We start from the raw sequence: 27,767 nt of genomic DNA on the forward strand, positions 1-27,767 counted from the left end.
CCACTCTGGTTTCTTTCTTATATAAACAAGAAAAACAAACCAAGCAAATGTGTTTACATATTCTGTAAATGTTTCTCTTTATTTGTAAGTAAATGCAAAGTCCTTGCAGCTGATGCATTAAATGGAATACCCTCAATTAAGTACACAACAAAGGTCATTATAGCAGAGGCTGATTGGATCAGAGTTGTTCATAGCAGCAGCGATACGCAAACACCAAAAAATAAGAACCTCTCAACAAAGTTGTTACAGTCCAGGGCCCCGTGAGACAGGCCAGACAAGCTCAAAACAGTCTCACTAACTGACACAGTGCTGGTAAAGAGACAGAGCTTTTTAAATATGAACAGGAGACAAAGTATCATGCATTTGTTTAATGCTGCTGTTTTACCCTCATACCTAAAGGATATGACAGACACGACAAAGAATAGGCCTTTTTTTGTTCCTTTTAAATCAAGCAGAATCAAAGTGCTCATTTACATAATCAAAATACATTCTTAGAAAAGATTGTAGTGGTAGTTTTTATAGTTTATACTTTGTCTTTTGATATTTATATATATGTATAGAAGCTATATATAATATTCTTTTCTGTTTGCACATTTTACACAACAGACATTTTCTTGACAGCTTTCATTCCAGTTCAACTAAATGTGTTTAAATAAATCAGAGCAGTCATTCATCCAAAATGAACAACAGCAGGGAAAATAGGACCCACCCATTATCTCCCAACTATAACATAGCAAAATCAGAAAAACAAAAAAGTACTCTCAGCAACTGGAAGGGACATTTAAAAATCACAATGAAATCAATTAGGCATGCTGACAGCTATCTTTAATTTGAAATAAAGACAAAGAAAGGGAATAAACAAGACACATAAGCTGACAAGAAAAAGCCACAGGTTAATGCAAAGTGGGTGATCAAAAAAACAATGTGGCCCCTGCACATACATTTTCAAATTACAACCCTGACTCGTTGGAAAGCAGCAAATGACCACAGTGGCAGTGTGATTGCCTCTTGTCTCTGGATGAAACTTCGCTGGAACTTAAAACAATAGAACCGAACTGCTGCGATCAAAACTAAAAGCCATGTGGGCAGCTTTCTGTTACCAAAACACCATCTGTAACATTAAATCTGCAGGCTTGTGTGACTCAGAGCAGGGTACTCATGCTTATTTAAAAAATCGAAGCAGTTTGACAAGGTAACAGACAAGTAGAATAATCATGTAAAAACACACACCTGAGATCATGCATGTTTTACACCCACTCGTATATAGAGATGCGCACACTTATGATAATTTCAAGGGCACACATATGCATGCATACACACATGCGTGCTGATGCCGTTGAGCAGGTGTCAGGTCACAGTGAAGGGGTGGCGCGTGAGCCACAAGGTAGCACAAACATGCAGAGAAAAAAACTGAAAGGATGAATGCATAAACGTAGGCAAAATGTTAATGTAAGGCAAGAGGCAGAGGAGATATGATGCTGTTAAATAGATATTTTAAAGGCTCAATAGGTGATAAGTGGAGCAAGTTGACAGCTGTCAGATACGAACTGGGCAGCATCTTTTCCCCTTCAGTAACAACGTTTTGTTACGGATTACTTGAGTTTTAAGGAAAAGGCTCTTTCTATTTTACTGAGAATAAAATGAACAGATCAATACCAATATTGTGTTTTTACAGCAAATACAAAGCTACAGCCAAGAACCATTTAGTGTAGCTTAGCATACAGACTGGAAACAGGCTCTCTACAAAGGTCGCAAATACGGCACGATTAAAGCTCACTGAGTAACATGTTATATTTAATTAGTTTATTCTGTACAAAAACCAAAGTGTAAAAATAGTAAACTTGATTTATGGGCAATTAGGGGTAAGAAGACCTGGAAATGGGGGAAACAGCCTTGCTAGACCAATCTGTTGATATCAGCAGCATTTTAATTCTGGACATCAGGTACCCATAAATACGTTTCTTCTTCAGACTTGTGTTTTAGTTGGACAACCTTTGCTGCAATGAAACACAACAAAATCTAGGACAAATCTTAACAAAGTTTTAAACAGCTGCCACTGAGATAGCCTATTGGAGTGAATAAATGTATTTTCCATGATATCGAACAATTCTTTTAAGTTGTTACTTATTCATTTACTCACCGATTAGTCATTTACTCTACAGCTTATTCCAAACAGCTGATGAAAAATAAAAAAAATCTTCCGCGACATTTAGAATTTAACACATTATAATACGTTATACCACATTGAACATAGTACGATTTAGATGTTAAATTAAAAAGCCCTCAAGACCTATATTTTTGTTAATAGTTTATCATTGAAGTTTATTTTTAAGATATATTGACTCACGTTTGGTCTTTAGTGGCTGCCCTGCACATTAGTGCTGCAGTTTCAGCAAACACCACCTGGGACCCAAAAGATTATGATGCGATGGCAGAATGAGCACACTAAGAAAAATGGCACTCGCACAGAGGCTGATGCATTTTGAAGAATTGCCAATGAAGAGCAAGGTAATCTGTTTATGGAGGCAGTGGCAGAATTTATGTTTTCATTATTCAGGGATACCTGTCAATACGTTAAATTTGTCCGCAGCACGTGTCCTTCAGTTTCTCTGTCTGCATGTCTATACATCTTTTCTTTTTCTTAGTCAAGGACTAAAGAGATTGATATTGATAATGAAAAACAGTCCAAATATATTTGAGCAGTCCTTATACTTTCCCAACAAGTAAAGTTGACTTAATCCACACAGAAATAAAAGTTTACTATCTATGCCACACATTTCCTTGCAAATATAAAACCTCAATAAAAGCCTTTTAACAGTAACAATAACACAGAGTATATTATATTTCTTGAATATATTGTCTTGGTCATGCATTCACAATGAGGCAGGTCATTACACTAGATCATTTTTGGAAGTATCATCAACAAGCAAAAACAGATTCTCAAAGAACAGAACATTTCCAACTTGCTACAGACAAGATCGCAGAGCCCAACAGAAACATTAAAATGGTATATAAAAAAAAGAACACAAACAAACCCATTTTTTACAGTACAAAAATTGGCACAGTATTAGTAAACCAGCGGTGCTGTGTCTTGTTGTTTTCAGAAAGCCTGTCGATTCATCGACCTACGAGCAGAAAACCCTGAAGAGAAAAAAAGTGCGAAGGACAGACAGACAGGCAGGCAGACAGACAGACAGACAGAAAGAGCAACAGAGACATGGAAATAGAGATGTTACAGTCATTACTCATCCAGCAAGCAGGGGCTTTGATGGCCGAATGTGAAATTCAAGTGACAATCCACACAGGAACCATCGTCTGTGATGCATTTTGTTGGTGGTTAATGAGCCATAGTGGCTATGTAGGGCCCTTGTTTTGCTCTTATGGCGAGGGTATATGAAGTGTCTAATCTTGAATATGCACAAATAACGCTGGAAACAAAAACAGAAATGGAGCAGAGCCACTCGCTTTCACTCTAATCCTGTTAGTTTAAATGCTCTTCTCCACAGGTTTCTATGGTTACCTGCTCTGTTTTCATCTGAAGCTAGTGATGACAACACATTGTTGTCGACAGCAACTACAGGTTGCAGATTGAAGTTGACTTACAAATGTTTCTGAGATAAAGCTGCTCTTGTAGTTGCAATATTGACATAAATATGAATGGGCTTTTCCACAGTGGTAATTGGTCCTGATTTTACTGTACGGATGTGAATGAGTGAATGATCAATAGAAAAATAGTTGATATGAATCCTTTTCTGGTTTTTTTTTTATTTGTTTGTTTTTTTGAGGATGGAATACATTTTTCTATATTTTCTTAATATTAAATAAAGAACTGATTTTCACAAAGCCTTTCCTCATGATTAATTAGAAGTTAGCATGAATTCACAGTGAATCATCAGTCATTTATTTTACCCATGAAAAATATTTTACCAAAGAAAAGATTCTTCTGACTTTTACTGACATTTCAGAACAGTTTTGTAACATACTAAATATGAAAAGAAACAAAAAAATACTGGAAATGTAGAACACTTACTCATCTGAGTCTTTTTTGCTCTCCTCAATGTAGGCTATGGACTCTGAACGAATACGGTTGGTGACCTCGTAGGTGCGCAGGGTGACACCAAAGATGTCCTCGTGATAGCGATTCTCATCCTAATGACAACAGATTGGTAGCGAGACAAAGCTGAGTAACTGTTTACCAGATGTGTGTGTAGCATAATAATACGTTTTCTCTAGCAGGCTGTAGATATACCTTTTAAAATGGGATTCTATGGGAAATGACCATGACAAGCAAGCTAGCCAAAGACGCTGGCTACCATGATGTCATCCATCGATTTCTGAAGTCATGTTTTGAAATATAAAGATGAGTAATTTGAAGCCAGGTGTGACGAGAGATGGGCGGGTCTGAATGTGAAACTGCATACACACTGGTTAATCACTTGTCAATCACAGGTCATTAGCCAATGGGCAAACATCAGATAACCCTTCTTTCTGATCATAGTATGACCAATATTGACAAAATGGACCTGCAGTGGCAAAAACACCAATGTGAGCCAAAACAACATGGTAACATATAGTTACACTTTAGAGCCAAAATGCTAAAAAAAAAAGAAAAGTTAAGGTTTCAAAACAGGACCTCACATACCAGTTGGTGATCGGGCTTATGTCCATATCCAGTCCTTAAACAACATTACCTTTGCAATGATGGATAGCATCTTACATTTAGTATTTTCACAGCTGATCAGGTATTTTAACTAACTCTAGAATCTCCCTTACATTAAGTTTACTTCACGGTTCAGTAAGGTAGAATGGAGTATGAATGTGAACATAACAGAGGTGATATTGCAGAGAGAACTCCGCCACTCTTACCCGAAGCTTACTGATAAAGAAGCCAGCATCCTCCAGGCTCATGTTGCCCTGCTGCTTGATGATTTGCTGGACAGTCTTGAGAACATCTCCTGCCATCGTCACATCCCCACACACGTAGATGTGTCCACCCTCCTGCCTCAGGCACTGGTACACCGTCTCTGACAGATGCTCGCGCAGTACATCCTGTACATATTTCTGACAGAGAGGCAGTGAAGAAATGATGAGTGTGCATGGAGAAGTGAAGCGTGAAAATAGCAGAAAAGGAAACAATGTGAAAAACTGAGTCAGGACACTACACACAAAGTAAAATTTGCAAACTGCCACCTAAAGACTGATATGCGCAGGAACAAAGCAACCTCAGAGTAAGAAAAATTATGCTCTGTGGATTTTGTTCTTCTTTTCAAATCCGTGTATTGACTGTCACTGCTAAAAGTAACAGAACTGTAAACAAAGCAAGAATCAATCACAACAACAAAGGAAGCATTGAGCATAAAGAGGACAAAGACAAATGTATATATGAAAATGTATCAGCAGAATGACATTGGTAAGTAAAAATACACTATATCTACAGAAGTATTTATCCAGCCATCTCAAATTTGTGAATTTATTTCTACCTAAACAAGCCAGAGACAGATGTTACAAGCGACTTCCTTCGTGTTTAGTGCTTGTACCTTTGGTTTGCCAGGCTCTCTGGAATAGGCTGTGTAGAGCTCCTTAAACACCCCTTTATTCTTGGCCTGTATGGTCTCCTCCTTGTAGATGTGGTCCATCTCAGACTGCCGACAACCAAACACCAGTATCATTGGGCAGGATTTCATCCCTTGAAGATAAGAGGTAAGAGTTACTTTGTTGCTCTGGATGGAAATGCAGAAGTGATATCCAGAGTACAAGTGTCAAAATTACATTATCACTTTAATTTGAAGAATAAATCTATAAGCACTGAAAATACATTGCAAAGTCTTTTTATAAGTTGGTCAAAAGTAACTCTATGGATTGAGGGAGAACAAAATTCCAACCGTTTTGTTCAAGGTCATATAGTCTTTGTTGCCAGAAGCTTCTGAATGGGGCAATCCCTGTTCCTGGACCCACAAGGATGCAAGGTGCTTGGTTGTTCTTGGGAAGCTGGAATGATGGTGCACTAAAATAATGCCACACACACAAACAACATCCAACAAATTACCATGGAGCCTATAAAATGTAATAAAGGAATAATAGAGTATTTTAATAATAAAAATAATGGATTGCATTTATATAGCGCTTTTCAAGATCCTTAAAGCACTTTACAATTCCACTATTCATTCACTCTCACATTCACACACTGGTGGAGGCAAGCTACAGTTGTAGCCACAGCTGCCCTGGGGCAGACTGACAGAAGCGAGGCTGCCATATCGTGCCATTGGCCCCTCTGGCCATGGCGCAGAGGTGAAGTGTCTTGCCCAAGGACACAACGACCGAGACTGTCTGAGCCGGGGCTCGAACCGGTAACCTTCCGATTACAAGACTGCCAACTCTTGAGCCACGGTTGGGGGACATCAAGCTATATGGGTAAGTATAGCTTGATGTCAAGATTCCCCTAATTCTCCTAATCCTTTCATTGCCTCTAAAACTCACTAATTGGCACATTTATTTTGTTTATTCACTGTAAACTTATAAATTTTACAAAGAACACTCCTGGTAAGATAAAAATGAGTTGTTTTACATAAAAAGATAAAAGGTACTAATTAGAGAACTTTAACAGCAAATATTTCGGTTATTTTTATTTCCACTTTTAGTCTTAAGGAATGAATTGATAATCATATTAGCTCTATATCATGCATGCAGACAAGAGAGTGGTACCTATCTTGGCAAATCAGCTTACTTTGTCAAACATCACCTTTTCACGTGTCATGAAATGTTTCCAAGGAGCCAGACTTTCTTGTATTTTTTAATGTGGCCTTGAACAACAGTTCTCCAGGATTTCTAAAGGTCTTTTAAAGCTTTTCTTTAAACACTGGCTGCCTAAAATTGTACCTTTGTACCAAAAAGATGATTCTCAAAGGGCTCCTAGACAAAAAATTGGCATATCTCTGCAGGAAATAGTGTGTGTCCATAAACATTTAGCGGAAGTAGAGGACAGAAGAAGATCAAAATCTCATAAAGAGTATTTATAAGAAATAAGAAATGCAATAAGAAATGCATTTCAGCCAGTGTTGTTGGGGATCTTGTAAAAATTAATGGAATTATAAATGTAGAAATGTACTGTGAGGTTTACCATCTGGAAAAATGTCTGGATCTATTGTCATGCTGAAAAATGAAGCTGTTACCAATCAAGCGAACTGTCAATGCAGTAAAAACACAACTGGATAGAAAAAACACTCAAAACACACCACCAGTCATGGACTGGCCTCCGCAAAGAACGGACCTCAACATTCTTGAAGCAGTGCGGGATCATCTTGACAGACATTATCACAAAAAGTGGGTAACATCCAAATACGAGCTTTGAATGTCCTTCAAGAAGTCAGCGGAACTATTCCCGAAGAATATTTGAAGAAATGACAAGAAGGCTTACTTAAAAAAAGACTTACCAAATACTGACTTTTAAGCTCTTTAGAATTGTACCTGATATACCAGCTTTTATACTGTTTGCCTGTGTATGTTTGCATGCTTCAGTAAATTGCTGCACCTACTTCCCATTCTCTTAGAAAATATAACAAAATAAAGGGTTGGCTAAAGACTTTTGCAAATTAGATTATAGATTAGATTAGATTAGATTGCATTGCCTTAAAATTTCTTGTAAAAACACTTTGATATTTACCCTCGGACAAAGCACGGCACCATCTCCCCCTTCTCTATCCTGTTAAGCCACGATGAACACACTCCATGATGGATTGGTCCCTCTCCATCTGAAAGAGATGATTACCGAGCAAGCACTTTACCTTTTTCTCTCCCCTCTGCCTCCCACTCTTTTTAAGCGTACAAACTAACAGGAAAAGAGTGTTCCTAACATGTGTTCAAGGTTATAGCCATCTTCCCCTCTTCCTCACGCTCTTCCTCTAAAGGGAAATTACAGTAATTCAGCTGTTGCTTATACAATCATAGTAATATGTTCACATAAGTGCACATTACAGGTGGGAGAAGATAGCAGTTAAAAGGTATAGTAATGCTTACTGACTACTTTACAGGCTGAGATTATATACTGCCACAGTGGTGCTAAAAACAACACTTAAATCGTGCCCTAAATAATGCCTCATGCCTAAATAATGCAGTGAAGTAGACTGAAGTATACTGTTTGTGCTTGTGGCCATATATATAAACAGAATATGTAAAGTCTTTCTCCCAGTGCGTGTTTCTGGTTTTTACAGTTTTGTTTTGGCTGCCTTGTAAAGCAGACTTACATTCTAAGATAACTTCCAATCATTTCTCTTGTAGCTTCAGAAGGTTTTCAGAGAGTCTGACTCATTTTTCTTTTTTAATCCTTGCAGTAGCCTTGAAGGAGCTATGGCACTGTGCCTTTTATCCATGGCAAAGACTTGACTTAACTGAAATATATACCAGGCCTGCACTGGTTTGAGAAATGTCTAGTATGTCTAGTACTTTAAAATACATGATCACTGAAAAAGATGTTTAAATATCAGACTACTTTCTAGTTAAATGAAGAAAAAATAAACCAATAACTGCAATATATTAATTACCCTGATATCTGTATAATTTGCATTCTTGACATGTTGATAAAACCCACATGCATAATACTTCAGACTATCAAAAGTCTTCTGAGTAGACTAAAATTAACCTCTCCAGGCAGCTGAGAAGACCTAAGCATCTGAAGCTACGCCTACACAGCTTTTAAAATCTTGGACAGGAATTAGAGCAGTTCAAGTACCAGGGCCTTACCTCTGGCGCGATAGGAGACCACAGCCACTGTGAGATGGATCTCCCCTGGGTGCAGGTCTGGAGAGGAGCTGATAGAATAGTAGCGAGGCTGCAGAAGAGGCAGCTGGGTTAGCAGCAAAGTGGAGGGCATCTGGATAGAAGGAAACTCTTCTAGCACCTCCACCAGTGTGGGATTGTTGTACCACTTCCACTCCTCATACTCCTGCAATCCCTGGAGTGTCACAGAGAAAGACAATGTGGTACAAAGGTATCGGCTGACATTTCTTTGATATAGTTTTAGTCATGGTAAGTTATTGAATTATTGTCGTTCAGACTAAGAAATCAATGCAACTCCCACAGCAACTGAAAAGAAGAGGATAGTTTCCTCTTTTGGATCTGTAAACATTTCTCACTCAGGAGCAGGAGGCAGCCACAAGCAGAGCTATTCGCCATTCACTGCCCAACTGTTTCTGTGTGTCATCGCTGACATTTGGATGTGAGGAAAGTAGAGCACTGCCATCAGGCTAAAAAACCTTTGATATGTTACCAACTTTTGCTTTGTTCTCAAGCTGCTAATGAGCGACAAAATGCCCATTGAGAACCCACTGGTGTGGTCCACAATATGAGCTTAAAAGACAGTTTGAAGCACCTAATGCATAATTATAGCAAAACTCTAACACCAAAAGCACTTTGGGGCCTGGGCTTTTTAACCTTGATAAACAGAAGGGGGCATAGGACTGTACAGATATGAGAAGCTGATAGATTTGTTTAATTAACTTTTTTAAAGAAGAGAATAAGCCAGACGTGGCAACATGTTTGCTTTGTATTGCTTGGAAAAACAAGAAGAGAAATGTTAAAAAACAAAACAATTATTCCTGTAAGGAATGAACTTGAGATTTAACTCATTAAAACATGTTCTGCAGTGCTGTTTCTACTGTACAATTTCTTCTTTCTGAATTCAGAAGCCTACCATCTTTCCCTCTTGCTTGGTGACAATAATTCTGTGTATGAGCATATGAGTCACTGCTTGGCCTCATCCAGCCTTTTCCACACATTGACAAAAATGGAGAGTGAATAGTGGGAGGCACTGCAAGGGGGGATGGCTCTGGGTTAGAACGATCAACGGCTTTAATTTGGCGCCAGCTAACTCCTACTGTACGTACTCTTGGTGCAAAGAGCACCAAATCAGCTATGAGACACATAAAACTATCTGCCATATTCTCTTATTTTGAAACACAGAGAATGTGTTGGTTACTGTTGAAGCTTAAGCACATGGTGACTTTTTATAGAACAGTTCTTGGAAAAGTGATCTAAAAATACGCATACATTTTCATCTCAGATTGGAAATGGGGGAACATATCTTTGGATACAGCCCACATGCACACATCGGAAATCCCTTATGTGTTTGGTCACAAAACAAGTTCAAGCACTCAGCGCTGCTGCAGCTCAGCCATTTGAAAGGTCAGTGTAAATCAAAGTAAATATGCATTTACACGTGAAACACTTTTCAGATGAAAACACTTGGTCGCATATTTGTACGTTTTATCAAAATCGTAAACTAAGGTTCAGTTAGTTTGTCTAATGGATTCTTCTGGTGTCCAAATTTGGGTTCCTTGAAAAGCGCTATATAAATGCAATCCATTATTATTATTATTAAATGGTAACATTGAAAACTAAGTGAATTTACCTTACTGAGGATCTCTAGTTTCTTTCTTTGTTTGTCATTGGTTGCTAGAGCAGCAAACTGCTGGAGCAGCACAGGGCTCGGTGGAGTCGTGATATCCATGAAATACTGGAAAGCCTGGTAGATGGTGCAGGGAGGGATACGGGTCTCATTTGTCCAGTTACTGATTACACCTGCAGAAAATTATAAAGTTAAAGTTGAGTTAATTCATATGATGTACTAGTTTTTTATATGTGTAAGATGAAAGAAAAAAAATGAGGTAACAAACTATAAGAGCAGTCTGTGTGTGTGCAGTTTTTTTGCTGGCTTGTTTTTTGGGAGGTTTTTGCTGCAAAAGCTCTTAGCAATGCTGTTTCCCTGCTACTTGATCTAATGCTAGACAATGTGGAATTTGTTGACTGAAAATGAACTAGCTTGAGAATCAGTATCAAACCAGTCCGAAGATCAGAGCCATTTCTCTGTGTGATAAGCATTTGCTAACACGTTATACACAACACCCTTGGATATGTTGTCTAGTTGTCTGTAATTAGCAAAGTACAACCAAAATGCAAGCAGCAGTATGGAACATGTGATCCTCGAATTGAAAGAAAATTAGATACAGTGAGAGTTGTTAACAACAAGGGCTTGAATTGTGGAGATGAATTTTGAATAAGCACTAATCCTGTGTTTAGCAAATGTCTTGCATCACAGTCACAGAGAAAATCACAGTTAAGTCACCCGGTGTCACCACAACTGTTTGCCAATATGCAGTTCACTGAAAAATTTCTGGGCATGGATATCCTGCTAAAGTGTGACTTCATGATGTCTGCTGTGACTTCTTATTTACATTTGGATTTTGACAACCTGCCCAGATTTTAAAATGCCATTTTCGTGATTGCATGCCTACTGTTTTCGCAAAGTAGCATGACTTTGCTAATACCCACCTAGGGCAGTGTTTCTCTCCTCCAAGAACTCCACTTTGACGATTTGATTGACAGGTGGAGCATCCTCCAGTTTTTCTATGAGAGCTGTTACCAGGTCCTCATGGTTGCCAGGGAAGATGCCCAGATGGTCGCCAGGCTTGTAGCGCAGGCTGTCGTGGTTGTTTGTGTGTAACCGCACAAATATGGTGGAGCGACTATGAAAGGGATCAGAGATTTAGGAAATAACATTGCACCATTTTCAGGCTGTTCCATTTAGTTAAAATGTCACTGTAAACAATGAATGAGTTGGACACCAGAAGAATCCATTAGACGAACTGAACGTTAGTTTACGATTTTGGTAAAACGTACAAATATGCGACAAAGTGTTTTCGTCTGAAAAGTGTTTCACGTGTAAATGCATACTTACTTTGATTTTGGACTTTGTAAATTTTGAGATTCAAGCATCTTTGCTCCATAAACTTTCTTCTTGTGAATGCTGTGTAATGCTGTTGGCAGACACAAATAATACATGATTTATGGATTGATTAATAGACATGTTCTTCTTGGAAAAAAATACTTCTTTGATTTCTTTCTGGGAGAGACCGATAAGAAGTTTTATGTACAGACACGCAAGTGTCTGTATATAAAGGGTAAAGGTAAGGGTACATAAAGGGTTTTAGCCCAGCCCTATATCCACAGGCACTCCCATGTCTGTACATATAGTTCAGAGAGTCAGGATCCAATCTTAACATAATGGCATAATGTAAACAACTGTCACATTATGAGATTCAAGCATCTTTGCTCCATAAACTGTCTTCTTGTGAATGCTGTATAATGCTGTTAGCAGACATAAATAATACATTATTTATGGATTGATCAACAGACCTGTGCTTCTTGGAAAAAAATACTTCTTTGATTTCTTTCTGGGAGAGATTGATAAGAAGCTTTATGTACAGATACGGGAGTGTCTGTACATAAAGGGTAAAGGAAAGGGCACAAAAAGGGTATCAGCCCAGCCCTATATAGTTCAGAGAGTCAGGATCCAAACTTAACATAATGGCATAATGTAAACAACTCTCTACTTTGGCAAAGACAATGCAATGATTTTGTAGCAAAGTTGCTGCACAGACATATTATGCTGAATACTATGTATTCATGGATAAATACATGGATTCTTTTTCAAATATTATTATATTCCACAGCACTAATAAACCAAATCAAAATACATAAAAAATTCTAACTGAAGAACTTCAAAAGAATCATATCATTAACAAACATTAACATCATTAATAACATCAAAGACACATCTTGCCAAATTGTGTAAAATTGTTGTAATATCAAAAAAAGAATCAGAACAAATTTATGGATATTTCTCACTTTATACTGAAATATTTGCCATTTCGCTTCAGATCCCAACCTTTTAATCTCTCTCAGCAAGGAAGGGAATATCCTCTGATATCCTCTGACCAAGCCATAAGTCCTGGAATGCTACCCTTTGGTCCCAGGGCTAAATGAGCAGACTAGTCAATGGGTCCCAGTTTGCCCACCCCCAAGCTTACGTCACAATCTGTGTCAGTTTGAAGGTGCCGAAGTACCAAATTAATTTATGGAAATTAAGTAACAGAGCCACTTCAAATCTGGTCCAGTACTTTGAACTCGAGACCTCTAGGGAAAAGTTCTCAAAATCCTATTATAATCTCATTTTGATTTTCTCACACCAGTGCCACAAATCTCAGCTTCAGGTCACGTAAAGGCTGAGTGACTCATCTTTATCAATAACCGTACTACCACACTGCTGATCAATTACAGGTATTTTGTACAGATGAACTTTCCCCTTTAATATTAAGTTGCCACAAGCATTTTGTAACTAAGTACCAAGAGGAACTTTCACCTTCTGTGAGGGCTGGGGCCTCGGCCGTGTAAGTCAAGCGGAACTTGCTCTTCTTCCAGCTGCGATCATTGCTGATCAAGGAGTCATTGGCCTTCTCAATGTTCACATCATCACCAACACAGAATACATCGCAGGCAGCCTTCACGAGCAGCCACAGAGAAGATAAACAAAAGAGTTGGGTGGGGCACGTAAACGAGAATGAACAGCTTGCAGAAGTAGGGGACACCTGGAATGAGTGTGTTTGGAGGTGTGGTCCCGCTCCTGAAATTCATAATACATAATCTCCAAGAAAAAAAAACAACAGAAAGAGGATTGTACTGGGATGAACAGCTACTTGACAAGTAACTAACATACCGGTCTTGAGATAAAGCTTAACTCTAGGTTCATAATGTACACTTTCCAAATACACCACCTTTAACCACGCCCAAAGGGTCTCAGCCCAGGAAACCAACCTTAAAAACTTTCTTGGCCCATGTTCTGAATGACTCCTCCTGGCCACACAGCTCATCTCCCTCTCCCATGCGTAGGATGCGCTCACCCCCTAGCTCTTCAAACAGTGTGTCCACAGCGTGGGCAAAGGCGCAGAAGTGTGGGTAGGCCCTGGAGCCAAGGCCAAACACCGAGAACCTAAACAGAGACACACATACATGAAGAAAACACAGAGACTGAGAGACAGGTAGTGTTAAAAAAAAAAAAAAAACAAGAAATAAAACACAAACATACACAACTGCAAACCACCACCACTGTGTCCATGTTAGAAACTTGCCCTTTCCTTCCTCTCAGAATATGTCAAACAGTTGAAAACAGCTGATGTATTTATAAATACGTGTCCTGTCTGAGTTTAGATGGACATAAACATGAAACAGATCACTTTGTTTTTTGAAGGCAGACAACATCTCTTTCCACTTCTTTGCCGTGAGGAAGTCAGCTCACATCTGATCCAAGTTTGAGCAAAATCTCTGTTGTCTTTTCTTCCTTAGCTGATCAGCAAACTGTCAGCTGCAATAAGATTTTTATCCGAAAGGAGTTTTATAGCCATCCTCATGTGGAGTATGCACTGAGGAAACGCTACAAGGAAAACCCTCCATTTAGACATAAATGGAGGAAGAACTCAACTTAATTCAGTTCAATTTTATTTTATATATATATAGTGCCAAATCAAAACAACAGTTGCCTCAAGGCGCTTATATTGTAAGGTAAAGACCCTACAATACAAAGAAAACAGACCCCAACAGTCATATGACCCCCTGTGAGCAAGCACTGCTGACAGTGGGAAGGAAAAGCTCCCTTTTAACAGGAAGAAACCTCCTGCTCCTCCATGTTTACATCTGAGCTCATTCTAAATAATTTATATTATATTTAACCTAAAGTAATCCATCATATTCCACAATATGAGATGTTTAGTTGGTGTCTTGTGAGGGCAACGTAGCTCTAAAACATAGCTTTTCATAAGCTCCATATAACAGACCTGCACCTTTATTTTTTTAATAAAAAGTATTTTACAGTGTATTACACAGTTAACTGAATATCTACTGGGGGTTTTAATATATTGATTAAAAAAATTAAGTTGTGTATTATCAAAACAGCTCACTAAACTTTGTGCATTCAGACAACCACATGATTTTTTATACATGTTAATCTGATATTGCTGGTGGACCCATTCAGCTTGCTAATTTTATTAAACCAGGCATGGTGACAGTTGACATCATTTATCTCCATTAAAGGGTTTCCTTGCTAACTTGCTAAAGGAGCTATTCATTTCTTTACACTGCAGTCTAATTCCCTACCACCAGTACTGATTGGACCAAGTTCAAAAGTAATACATTACTGTAATCAATTTATTTAATGTGTTACATTACATTGTTTTAGTAATGCAATAATGTAACACATTACTGTAATAAACTCAGTAATCACATTACAGTTACAATTATGCTGCTACCTGCATTACAAATGCTCTACTGTTATCTGCACAAGAGGTGAACTGAAAGAACTAAAACTAATCAAACATTCAAAGATTTTTTACTGATTAGATGATAAATGCATATTTATGTATTATGTATCCCATTTGATGTTTCAAAGTGAATGGGCCTGGATATTAAGCCAACATTTAACCATTCTTTTTACAGCATTTCATTGACTATGAGCATAGCATGTGCCTATCCTATTTAGCATAAGCATTTTTTGTAGTTTTCCTTCCAGATTTCCTTGCTTTCCTGTTTGATAATTTAGGGATAGATTTGCACATAAACACCTGTTATGTTTGTTTAGTTTGCTTTGTTTACCTGACATTAGCAAGTGGTCCGGTGCTCTCAAAGTTAATTTTGGTTTCTGGTTCATCGCTGGATGACTTCCGAGTGTCAGAGTAAGAGGAAACACTGTTAAAACGGACCTTGTAGCTCCTAGAGAATAAGAAAAAAGCAGAGGCACGCACAGGCTTTTAACTCAAGAGACAAAAAATAATTACTCAAGTAAACATTAAAAGCTGGATTGAGATATCAAACTCACTTCCTATCTTCTGTGTTTGTTGTTGGGTGGCACATTTCCATTAAGGCGGCTCCAAATTTCTACAGCAAAAAAGAGCAAACACATACAATTAGAAGTGTCTGCTGAGCTCTTAATAACTGACAAGTATTAAGTATTCATAAATACCTCTCCATTCTCAGGTGGGTCACCATTCCCAAATGTGCTGGTCACCACTAAAACCAGTGTTTCATGCTCCAGGTCCACAACATCATATTCATCCATAGACATAACCTGCAGGAAAAAAAAGAGCGTTGTACTGATGGAAGCTTAGCGACTTACATGGTGTAGTGTTTATCTCACTCTTGTTTCCTAGACACAGACTCCAAATGACAGCTGACTTGAGCGTGTAAATTAAGGCTGAACACATAGCCGCTGGCAGAGGAGGAGGTTGTAATGACCACTCTGTCCTCGCCTCTAACGAGATGATAATATGCTGCTGCCACACATTGAGCATCCATGATGCATACCACTCAGCATGATGGTGTTTGTCTGCCACAGGCCGCACTTGCATTTCACATGCATATACGCCTCAAAGACACACAACCAAAGGCGTGAAGAGAAAGAAGCCTTTAGCCCCACAACAACCAAGATTCCCCCTAAGCGTTTGCATCTGCCCTGCGATCCATCAGCACACGCCCACTCACAGTGACACACACATGCACAAATCTTCATGCATGAATCTCCTTGTGTGATTGATCACACTGGGAAAACAGGAAGAGCAAATAAAGATAGGACCGGGAGGAAAAATCCCATAGTGTGTGTTTGAGAGAAGCTTCTTTCTCTTGTTTCTGTTTGGTTTTTGTATACAGATTTGCACACCCAGCGGCACTGAAGGATTTTGTCTTAAAACTACTACCCTGTTCTATGCTTTAGTGGATAAATCTTGCCTCCAACCTGCGGCACTTTACTGCATGAGACAAGAGGAAAATGTAACAAAAGATTGGCTTTTCTTTCTTCAGACCTTTTGTCATCTATACTCAGCTGGCATCTGCTCAGCTTTATCAACCAGAGAGTGGGGTTCGGGGGAGGGGTGTCTTTCAGTTCCTCCTTTTTCAATTAGATATTAGAGCAGCGATACATAAGCTAGTTCTCAACCTTTGGAAATGATGATGCAAGGTGGGAGCAAGGGGTACCTTTGCGTCAAAGGCGTGCTTGAAGATTTCACAGAGCGTTTTGGCATAATCTTGCGACTTGCCCGTCTCTGTAGCAAACAGCATTGTGGCTTTAACCCTCTTGGCCATAGCTTGGCCCATGAGTTTCGCTGAAAACTTCACAGCCCTGCAGAGGTGAAGAGAAAGACAATGCAAATGAGATGCAGCAAAGATGAAGACCAACTGAATAATAGAAAGAAAAAAAAGTTTCTTATTGAGCCTCTGAAATTAGTAATAGGCTGGTTCACTGTAGCAGACAGCTACGGATGGATGACAGTTGTGATTACCTAGCTTGTCATCTCCTCAAGGCAATTATAATAATAGCAGAACACGCGCACAAGTGCATGTATACACAAACAAAACACTGACAAAATTCTGATTACTCCTTAAGGGGTTGATTGGATGAATTTCACTGCTGAGCACGCCAGCGTCTTTGTCATGTGTCTAACTTTTGTTTGCAAAGTGAATACCTGCTTAGCCTTAAATTAACAAATACAAATCATTTGTGATCTTTCACATTTAGAGTTGCAATTTAGCTTTGACTCTTACAGTGCAAAGACAAAAAAGGGAAAAGAAATGAATGATTAAGTAAAACCAAGCACACTTACTTGGCAAGCTTCTTGAATCCAATGGCTCTTTTCTTTGTGGGTGTCCCATTGACCCCTTTCCACACGTGGGTATTCCATGGATCGGGCTTTTGCATAGGAGAAGAAAAATCAGGTGATCTTAAATCAAAGAGATCTCATGGTGTGTGGTAATGGGAATGACTTACTCACCTGGTACTCAAAAGAAGGGCTGAGGCGGTAGTTAAGCATTTCTTGATGGAAAACTGGCGTGATGCTTCCTGACATCGGAGGCACAATCCACACCCAGTCCCCAGGACAGCCACCTCGCACCCGAAACTCATTCTCCATGTGCTTCATGAAGGACTCTGTGGCTGAATGATGGTCTACTATGGTCACTTTGCATGTCTAAGAATAGGTAGCATAGATGGATGGATATGAATTATGTCACAACCAAATAAGTGTTTTATTATTATTCATGAGTGCATTAAAATGGATACGCTGAATGCTTACAATGGTCAAGTGCTATTAACAAACAAACAGCTGCACATCTTGTAATAAACCAGTGGAGTATCAAGCTATAATTTGATCACAAATATCTAGTCATTTTGACACCAACAAATTGTTATAAACATGGCTTAACACACTTCACCACGGAATTTGCTCAGCAGTAGCCACTTTGAGTCCAAGATAACTGTAGGCACTGTTGTTCCAAGGAGCTGTCTAAAAACTTTAAGAAGTTAAAAATCTACTTACTTCAAATCACAGATTTCAATACCTGGTAGCTGTGAAGGACAGCAATATTGATCTCCACGAGTGCCTGATCTTTCCAAAGGGAGGATGTCTTTCTGGTGTCTAAGGCCATTTTGTTTGCCACCTCCTATATAATACAGAAAAAAAAATGCCTGACATACCTGAGACTGAAAATTTTAGTGACATAAACTTTAGCATTTCATTTCTGTGTAGAGTTGCTGTGCTGTGGTCATGCTGTACTGAAGCAAATGGCCCTCGTCATCACTGCAAGCACAGACAAATCCAAAGCTGGCACCCATGTGCCCTGAAGTGCTCTTCATAATTGTACGACTCTGACTGAAATTTTCTTCACTTGTCAGAATAATGTGATACATGCAAAAATAGCAAACACTCTGGTCTCCCTAATTATATGCTATGTCACATATATATTTATACTGCATGCCCTAAAATAATTTGAAGATCTGATTGTTAAATATTACAAAATAGGTTACAATTAAATTTGCCCATCTATAGAAAAATATATTGGTAAACATATTAAAGTATAAAGTACCACAGTTTTCTTTTATATTAAAGGATTTGCAACAAAACATGGAGGAAGAAGAACTGCATTCTGACAGGCTCATTTAGTGACACAATACATGCTTTCTTCTCTGCACATGGCTTCAGTCAATCTGTGCCTGAAATTCTTTTCTCTTCTTCCAATGGAACATGACTGTATTTTGGCACAACACTGTACCTCCAGAATGTTGTAGCGTGAGCTGTCACAGAAGTCTCTCACACCAATCTCTGTGCCCATGTACCAGCCACTGAAGGGGCAGCCCGTGAACTCCAGACCGCCAATTTCCAGCAGCATGTTGGAAACCGCCGGGAGGCCGTACCACTTCAGACCCAGATCTTTAAACCACTCATACCTGAGCAAACAGGGACATGATAGCTAAGGGCTGCTATTTCACATAATTCTACTCATTATAATCCCTACTGAATTTAGGATATTATCCATTGCTTCATTAGTGATGTGAATGGTCTCTAAAATCCTCAAGAGCGCGAGTAATTACTCCTGAGACACATAATTTAAAAAGGGACGACAGCCAAAACAAGCATTAACACAAAGAAATCTACTGTCAGTGCTGGACAGAGCAAGCTGGACCTCTATCTACCTCCCACCACTCACTCCCTGCAATCTCTAAGGGGATTGATAACACTGCTCTCAGTGCATTATTTCCAGAGCTGGGTCTAATCTTGTGTAATGATGAGACACCGTTGGTGGTCCTGGCCTGTGCCAAGCTGCTGCCAGGCTCAAGGCCAGCTGATGCAGGGTATGGAGCAAGAGATGCCAATTTTAGGGGAGTCTAACAGTGAGAATTGTACATCAAGGGATTCTGAAATATTCTTGGTAGCATGCAGTGATGCACTGATAACCTGTCGTATAGCTTTTTGAAGGTGTGAAAACTTCTGTAGATGTAATATCTAATTCTTCACTGTGATTGCACATATTATAGGACTGCAGCAGCTTAACACTTTAAATATCAATGGCTTTTATGGCATGTGTACAGTGGCTATTGTTGAAAAAGTTTTCTTAAAAGTAATAGAACACATAAGAATAAAAAACAGGAGGAAAGTTAAAATTTCACTAACAAGCCCCATGGTTACCACAAAAGCTGGCATAGCAACAGATAAAGCACAGGCAGCAGTGTTTTCTTGGAATAATCAGCACAGTTGGAAACTGACGATAACCCAATCATAGTTCTTGGCTTAAAAGCACCCTATTGTTTTAGAAGTATTGTTAAAAGATGTTGAGTGGGTGGATCTTTTAATGCAGCCCCCTCTCTTCTTATTTTTGCTAGATTCTGTATGTTTTTTCTTTCTTTTTCTTTCTTTTCTTTTCTTTTTTTGCATTTTCAAGATGAAAGACATAACTCACTTTGGATGTGTGATTGGCACCTCAAGAATGAGGTCTTCAGGGATCTCAAACAGCTCAGGGTCATTCCCATTGGCTTGCAGCAGAAGGGGCAGAACATCAAAACGACCCTTTGGAGCTTTCCATCCAAGCTGCATGCAAATCTAATGACCAAACACTACATGTAAGTTTCGAACAAATAGGATAATAAAAGAAAAAAAACATTACTTTACTCATTTAATAGCACAACTCCTCATGTGTACCTCTGTGAATTCAACATTAGCAGGATCTCCCAGGATCCGTCCATCAGGCTGTTTGTAGCCAGCATAGCGAATCAGCTGACTGTTCCACACTCGAAAATCATGTTTGCCATCTGTCCTCTGAGGAAATATGGTGATAGCTGACCTGCAAAAAACAAACAGAAAAAGCTAATAAAAACATGTTATTAATATACAATATAGGCACAACATTTTTTTTATTATTCAATGGTTCTGTCCATATTGAAGTCAAGGGGAAAAAGTTCCAAATATATTAATATTTGGAAATTTCTCAACATTTTCAACATTCCTAACAGATGGTTAGCACTGTGTCAGTAATCAACTTGAAGGAAATGAATTTCAACATCTCAAAAGACTCAGAGAAGTGCCAAAGCTTAGCTACCTTTGGCCTGCTCCACATGATACTGTTACCGTTTAATACTGTGACTGGGTCAAAGTGTTAATACTACTAAGCTGGTTGTAAGTCGTGTGGGGGGAGAATACTAAGCAGCTGGTGTCAATATGTGCCAGTTGTGTTAATAATCATCATCTGTACAACATTAAGCCTTGTACAGCCTTGTAAGGTGTCAGCTGTATTGTTAAAGTAACATATAGAAACAAAATATTATTATCTCCCAGTGACCCCAATGTTTTACTTGTTCATTTTTCAAGTTTAGCTGCCTACCTGACTTCTTTTAACAGGAGTTGCTTTTTTGTTGAAAAAGAGGTGATATAAATTATATAATCAGGAGTAAATTCTGCATTCTTGAGATTTTGCTTCCTCTGTCACCTCAGTCTTCCACCTTGTTTGTTTTGTTGACTTGGATAATGATTTCTATTGCTTTTTTGCCGTACAACTGGGGTCTTGTCCAGGACAGAAACCTGATTTATTTATTGATTTTACCATCTGTACACCTTTGTTCCAGTCTTGGTCTAATCAAAGGATGCAATCATTAAATAATAATCAGTAATATAAAGTCTGCATTTTTAATTTCCAATTACTTTAATTATATAAAGTGTAGAACTAAATAAAGCCAAGAGTTGTATAAGAAAACTTAACATACATGTGCTAATTTTACAGTATATGACAACGTTTTCCTGTGTTAAGTAATTTTGGCACAGATCCATTTGACATCTGCATTTCATAAGTAATGATACATTTTAAAATGATCTTTTTCTTTATAAAGTTATCACTATTATGTAAAGGAGTTATTACAGTTATTAATAAGTATTTCTAAACAGCTGATAAGTTCCTTACTAATGAATAATTGACAGGTTTAAGGCCAGTAATTAAAATGTGTGAGCTCTCTTCCTCTTCTAATATTGAAAGGATTAATAAATAGTTTATGACTATATAGAGTTTTTAGAAAAATGGTAGATATTCAGAAACATGAAATGTTTTGTTTATTTGCAACCTTTTTAAACCTTGTTACCTTGTACAGTGCTACTTTTTATATAATATTATCAGTATGTAGACCAAGAGTATCATACAAGAGCACAGTATTTTTTATAAAAATAAAATAAGATACTATTATATGATAATTTTTTTGGAGTTATTTAGAACCAAGTTATTTTTTTCAATTCACCATGTGATAATTATATTCCTATTTCTGAATCTGTGGCCATTTATATTAAAGCCAGCCATCCAGAGAGCTGTGGATTGGATATTATAATGGCTCTTTTCAGCATGCATATCTGAGTTGACTTCCCTAGGCCAGGCTAAGTGTAGTAATGAGTCAGAAGCTATCCATCATCCAAGAAGTAAATGTGAGGTGTCACATGTGATTAGGACTTGGCAGAAAGTGAGTGAGGCTTTGCAGGTCTGACAAATGACTGCTTGTTAGTAAGGTCTGGCACTTTACCAACAGGGCAATAATTGGTGCTGAGATGCTGACAAATAGATAGACAGGCTGCAGATAGTGTCAGATACAGCGTTAAGAGAGAATGCTGACAGATGGGACAGTGGGTCAAGTTAGGGTAGTCAGAGAAAGAGTGGCGTGATGGGGGCAACACATGGAGAGAGGAACAAGTGCAGTGGAAGGAATACATGGCGAGCAGTACCAAATCAAAGAAAAGACAATAAAGGAAAAGAAGGCTTGAGAAAAGAGCTGAGCACTTTGCACTATATGTATGTGTTTACCTCAGATTCCCTTTGTTGGTGGCGTACTTAATGTGGTTACAAATGTAGTTGTACATTCCATGGGCTGTTGTGCAGTCTCTGGCATCAAAAACCTGAAAAGCAAATATAAAAACAAGAAGTCTGAAGTATTATGAGTGCATAATAGGAAAACATCTAAATGTTGGCAGAGATGTATCCATCTATATAACTGTCTACATTAATTGACAAGCTGTCAGAAAAAAACATTAACAGCACAAATCTTAGACAACAGCATTCATGGATTTCAGGCATTCTGAAATTACCTGTAGTTTGGACCACTGAATCCTTCCCACACATCTGGCAGCATTTCTCCAGGCATGCTTGGCTCCATAAATCAGTTCAGTATCTTTGAGTTGATAAGTTCCTGAAGCTTCTATCTCCTTGGTCACCTCCTCCAGCCTGTCCACATGGGCTTTAGATCCATACCTGTTGACAGGACAGGGTATCATAAAATAAAAGATCAGGTACATATCTTCTTTTGGCCTAATGATGTGTCTCTGTCTAGGTTTCAGTCAGTCCTGTATGGAATTACTCTGTTCTGCATATTGTTTTGACTAGAATAAAGAATACACTATATAGTACTATAAGAATAAAAAGACACAAATAACCTAAAGAGCACAACATCATAAGAAATTGCTATTATTTCTCCTGTTTCACAGAATTTTGTTTGCGTTGGTACATGCTCTGAGACTTAAACTCTGTCTAGGTATCACACAGTTTGCTTGCCTTTTGATAGAGGTATAGTACTGGTCTATGAAATCGGTGGCCAGTGGAAGAAGCTCTTCTTTAGTTCGGACTTCATCTGGTTTGCGGATGTGCTGGTTGGGCATCACCACAGAGCCAAGGCACACATTTTCGGAACAGATTGGCATCTGAAAAGAAAAGTAACATGCACAGATTAGAGAGGGATTTGGATGAATGTATTATTATTTTTAATTTAACCTCCTTTAATTTGTCAACATACAAAGCATGAGTGTGGAGAGAATAACAACTGGCTTCATTTTATGGTTTTGTATATCAATATATCTTACTTTCCAAAACTGATAAACAAGAACCTAGCTTTTAATGGCTTAAATCATCTTGATTGTGTGCATAACCAGGTGGTTATTTTCTTTTACTTCTTATCTTTCACTCTCCTCGAAACATTCCGCTCACTCGCAAAACATGTTCAGCATCGATCTTTGTTTTGTGTTTGTATACAAACTAAGAACATCATTAAAAGGCAGAATTTTGTGTTACTTGATATGAAACAGAACTAAAGGACTGTAATTTTGCATGCACATTTAAAATTCTTTTCTTGGTCTTTTAACTTTGGCTTTGTGTAAAACAGTCGTAATTTCAGTTATAAGAACTCAAGACAGTAACACCATAAAACATGCTAATTCTGTTGACAGGCACATTTACCTCAAAACTTTCTTACCAATAATTGCCATTAGATTGTAGTTATTGTTTTAATTATTATTAAGACCTACTCCTAACCTTTTAATATACAAAGCAACATGGCTTTGGTAAATTACATCCACTCACCAGGTATTTGTTATATCATGGTTATGATCATATTCTACTTGATTCAAATAGAGATAATTTCTTCACAATTCCTGGACACTTAATGCATAGAAAGATTGTAACTGTTACATTTCTTTCACAATATCACTCACACATGGCTGGCACGCATGTTAATGAATGAGTAAGTCGGTGAGTCATAGATTGGTATCGTTCCACTAAGCTGAGACAGGAAGACAGAATAAGGAGGAAAGATTAAAAAAAAAGAACGAAAGACAGTGAAACAGGCAGATGCAAGGAAAAAATTGCTCATAGCAACCTTGTTTGGTAACTTTAATGTGATTAAAGTTGAAGTCAGCTGTCACTTTGGTTTGCCGTCACCAGCTTAGAGAGAAAACGAATGAGTGAGCAAAAGCTCACGACAGAAATGATAGCACAGGCGTGCAGTTGAAGAGGAAATTTGACAGTGACCCTTGCAGTGCTAAAATTGGCTTGTTACACTGAGCCACCCACTTACACTGTCCAAACACTCAGACATGCACCAACAGTGTGCCCCCCCAAAAACTTTGACCCTTCCAACTAACCTAAGACGTCACTCAGCAAGAGCAGAAAAAGGAAAAAAAATTCTGTTGAACTGCACAAACAACATCACAGTAAATCAAGAAAAGGGAAAATGTGAAAAGGAGTTGAGAGAGAAACTCAGGAAGAGCTATAAAAAAAGCAAAGTACGTATAATTATAAGGAGGTTGAAGAAAAGATAATTAACAAAACAAAAAGACAACAGAAATAAGACTAAAAAACAAAAAAGGTGGTGGTTAAAGTACGATGATGGATGTGGAAGGTAAGAGGAGAATAAGAAAACTGATGATTAAAACACAGAATGTTAAAAATAAAACAAAGGAATCACTTGTGCTCCAGCACGTCCGCTCCTCATCCTGCTTTAGGCATTCATGCCAGCCAGCTGTCCTTTTCGAAAAAGACGGATCATCCACGAATACAGCAGAGTCTGTGATATACAATAAATCTGAAAATGCTATTACAGACCATTCATTGGGATGCATGTGACAGCCTGTTCGATAAGTCACCAAAGTAATTAGGCTGCCGGTTGCTGTTTACAAATGCCTGCAGTGTTTTGAAGGGTGAATACTTAAACAGCACAGCTCACCTTGTGTTTGGTAGACTGGCTTACTAACTAGAGGAGGAAACTTTAGCTGCATGACAAAATAGAAAACAAAATAGGTGGACCGAGCAGTTTAGGAAAATGGATAGCAAGAAATACTTTTTACATAGTCTTTGCATAGCTGAGGCTTTCTGAGGTATTATCCTCAAACTATTTAGAGGTTATCTTATATACCAATTAGAGCCACCCTACCACCTCACTGTTTTAGGTCCTAAAGTCCAAGAACACCAGTAAAGATAATGTGTTGCATTAGGTTTGCAGCACAGTTTTTCATTAATAACAATATCAGCTTTGTGACACATTGAATCACTGAAAGATACTCATGAATCTCAAGTCTTATGGCATTAAGTATGCCAATCTTTCACATCCCCATGAAATCATGCAGATGTCATACAGAGTGGATAAGAAAGTGATTTTTTGCAAATACACTGACATTGTTATTTGAAATGGTATAAAGCTATATTTATCAGTAAGTACACTGACAGAAAACAAGGGAAACCATCATAGGACCTCAGTAAAGACATGATACACTGAATCTGGTACAGGCTTTCTCTCAGTCTTTAAATACCCCTATAAATGGTAAAGTACATGATAGTCACCACTTCCAGGTCTTCATTGTCCTTTGTACTCTAACAAAGCTTTTTATGTGTGTTTGGGCTTATTATCCTGTTGCTGTATGAATCATTCTCCACAAAGATGCAAAAATGCGGGAAGCATGTCGCTCAAGAATGGAGTGCTTCTTCTTCGTCAGGGTGCATTCATTTTGGTGGTGCTATCCAACTGTGTTTGATACACCATGAGCGTTTCAAATTCTGTATCTGGAATGAAGCATGCATTGAAATGCTGATACTGTGGTCAGTTTGGTCTGCATGCTTTATATACATCTGGTGCAGCTTCCACAGTCTTTTTGAGTTCACTGCTCCCTCGAAACATGACAGTCACAGTTAGGAAATCATTAGACATTAGGAAAGCCCAACATGAATTTGAGCTCTTGTGCTTAGATGTTTTATTGTGATGCAATATTCAGCTACTTAGTAAACAATGTTCTGATGGAAATGTAAGGGAAAGCAATAGTTATAAAAGATGCACAATGGCTTCAGACTGACTTGAATAAGCCTCCATGGAGGCTCAAATCCCTTACATTGACAAATGAAAACATGGTTCACTGGAAGCAAACACACCAGTAAAACAGCAGTCAGTTTAATCATGTTGTTCCTATTTTAATAAAAAGCATTTTTGTTTCAGTTTTACTGTTATGATTTGAATTTCATTTTTGATCTTTGCAGAATCATCCTAAATAGTATTTACTGACTGTAATGTGGTCCTACTTGTCCAGCTGGTAAGACAATACTTCATCTGACAGAAAAACCATAACACTCATGTACACCTCTGAGCCCTTTGTAGTTAAATCACTCCTAATATGTTTAAAATGGACTCCATTCACATTTTTGAAAACTTGTGCTTTAAATGTAAGCAGTGGATCTGTTATGACACCTAGTTGTTTAAATATTGTCTTCTCCCTCCTACAGTTAGATTGAATTTGTCTGATAAACTGATAAACTGTCTGGAGAAAAATAACCACATATTTTTACTGACTTCGTGTAGTCACAGAAATCTACCCATGTGCATTATTTTAAAACGTGTTTGCCTCGTTTCTGATTTCAGGATTTTGTGACACTTAATAAATGAAACAATCATTTGAAAACTGTACTGAAAACTGCCATGTAAAAAACAACAACAACAAACCTAAAAAAACTGAAAACAAAAAGAAGATAAAATGTCGAAAGGGGCACTTTTTAATGACATGTTAACCGTGTCATCAGCACATGTGTGGGAAGTAGATGGACAAATGTCAGTTTATCATCATGAACATAAAAGCTAAACAACAGAGAACCCTAACTTGAACCTTGAGGAACTCCAAATTTATCATTAACTATTTGTGAAGTTTTGTTATTATTTTCTTTCAATTTGTAAGAAAATATTTTATTCATTCATTTACATAAGATGGAATTTTAATCTTTGAAAACTTGATGATTAATTGTATTTAAAGATTTCATTAAATCAAGTTCACAGCCATGGTTCACTTGCCCAATTCGGCGTTAATATTTTTGAATGCAAACCAAAGACACCAAATTGCAATGAGTGAGAAGTAAGAAAAGATGATCTGTTCAAAGGTCAATTCCAGTGTTAATTTTTATACTACAGGAAAGATAATTACTGATTTGAAATTACTAGTAGTCATGTGATCACCAAAATTAAACACAGGTTTTATTGCTGCAGTTTTCCAAACACTCCATTATTGATGGACCCAATTAACATTTTTATAATGAGAGAATTAGTGCCTCATTATGAGTTTTGATAAATATTATATTGAATATGTGCACAGCTTTTGTCCTTGAACAATTAAGAGAATTTCTGAATTTATTACTTCTCAAAAATGATTAATTATTTCTTATTTGGGAGACGAAAAGAAGAGTGCAATGTTATCACAGAGCTCCAGAGTCTATGTAGAGAGGGAATCAGAGCAGATTGATGGAGCAAGAAAAGATTAGCCATTAATAGTGCAGACTTTTGTTTTGTTTCTTTGTTT

At 38.0% G+C, this 27,767-nt stretch overlaps 1 protein-coding gene across 2 annotated transcripts in view; it reads right to left on the reverse strand.

Annotated features, from left to right (window-relative positions):
- Positions 1-48: 48 nt before the first annotated feature.
- The window catches only part of nos1 (nitric oxide synthase 1 (neuronal)), a 40,219-nt gene continuing 12,500 nt past the window's right edge, over positions 49-27,767 (reverse strand). The window contains exons 5-29 of one of the 2 annotated variants that reach the window (XM_086315220.1): positions 23,221-23,366; positions 22,758-22,920; positions 22,477-22,568; positions 20,343-20,484; positions 20,104-20,243; positions 18,919-19,093; positions 18,208-18,309; positions 17,643-17,837; positions 17,475-17,560; positions 16,849-16,993; positions 15,842-15,946; positions 15,698-15,756; positions 15,475-15,591; positions 13,645-13,819; positions 13,193-13,331; positions 11,729-11,807; positions 11,323-11,516; positions 10,403-10,572; positions 8,737-8,947; positions 7,661-7,748; positions 5,883-6,004; positions 5,538-5,686; positions 4,867-5,061; positions 4,031-4,149; positions 49-3,141 (exon numbers count right to left, since the gene is read on the reverse strand). In XM_086315220.1, coding sequence (XP_086171346.1) covers positions 3,126-3,141; positions 4,031-4,149; positions 4,867-5,061; positions 5,538-5,686; positions 5,883-6,004; positions 7,661-7,748; positions 8,737-8,947; positions 10,403-10,572; positions 11,323-11,516; positions 11,729-11,807; positions 13,193-13,331; positions 13,645-13,819; positions 15,475-15,591; positions 15,698-15,756; positions 15,842-15,946; positions 16,849-16,993; positions 17,475-17,560; positions 17,643-17,837; positions 18,208-18,309; positions 18,919-19,093; positions 20,104-20,243; positions 20,343-20,484; positions 22,477-22,568; positions 22,758-22,920; positions 23,221-23,366 — 3,324 coding nt within the window. In that variant the 3' untranslated portion in view covers positions 49-3,125. Of the gene's footprint in view, positions 3,142-4,026; positions 4,150-4,866; positions 5,062-5,537; positions 5,687-5,882; positions 6,005-7,660; positions 7,749-8,736; positions 8,948-10,402; positions 10,573-11,322; positions 11,517-11,728; positions 11,808-13,192; positions 13,332-13,644; positions 13,820-15,474; positions 15,592-15,697; positions 15,757-15,841; positions 15,947-16,848; positions 16,994-17,474; positions 17,561-17,642; positions 17,838-18,207; positions 18,310-18,918; positions 19,094-20,103; positions 20,244-20,342; positions 20,485-22,476; positions 22,569-22,757; positions 22,921-23,220; positions 23,367-27,767 lie in introns of those variants that run through there. The other variant, XM_086315221.1, reaches the window with a different exon arrangement.

This window comes from Aulonocara sp. 'chitande type north' Nkhata Bay, linkage group LG12 (genome assembly GCF_057382095.1).
Source record: "Aulonocara sp. 'chitande type north' Nkhata Bay isolate Kocher_YH1m ecotype deep benthic linkage group LG12, A_spYH_male_GT1.1, whole genome shotgun sequence".
Lineage (NCBI taxonomy): Eukaryota > Metazoa > Chordata > Actinopteri > Cichliformes > Cichlidae > Aulonocara > Aulonocara sp. 'chitande type north' Nkhata Bay.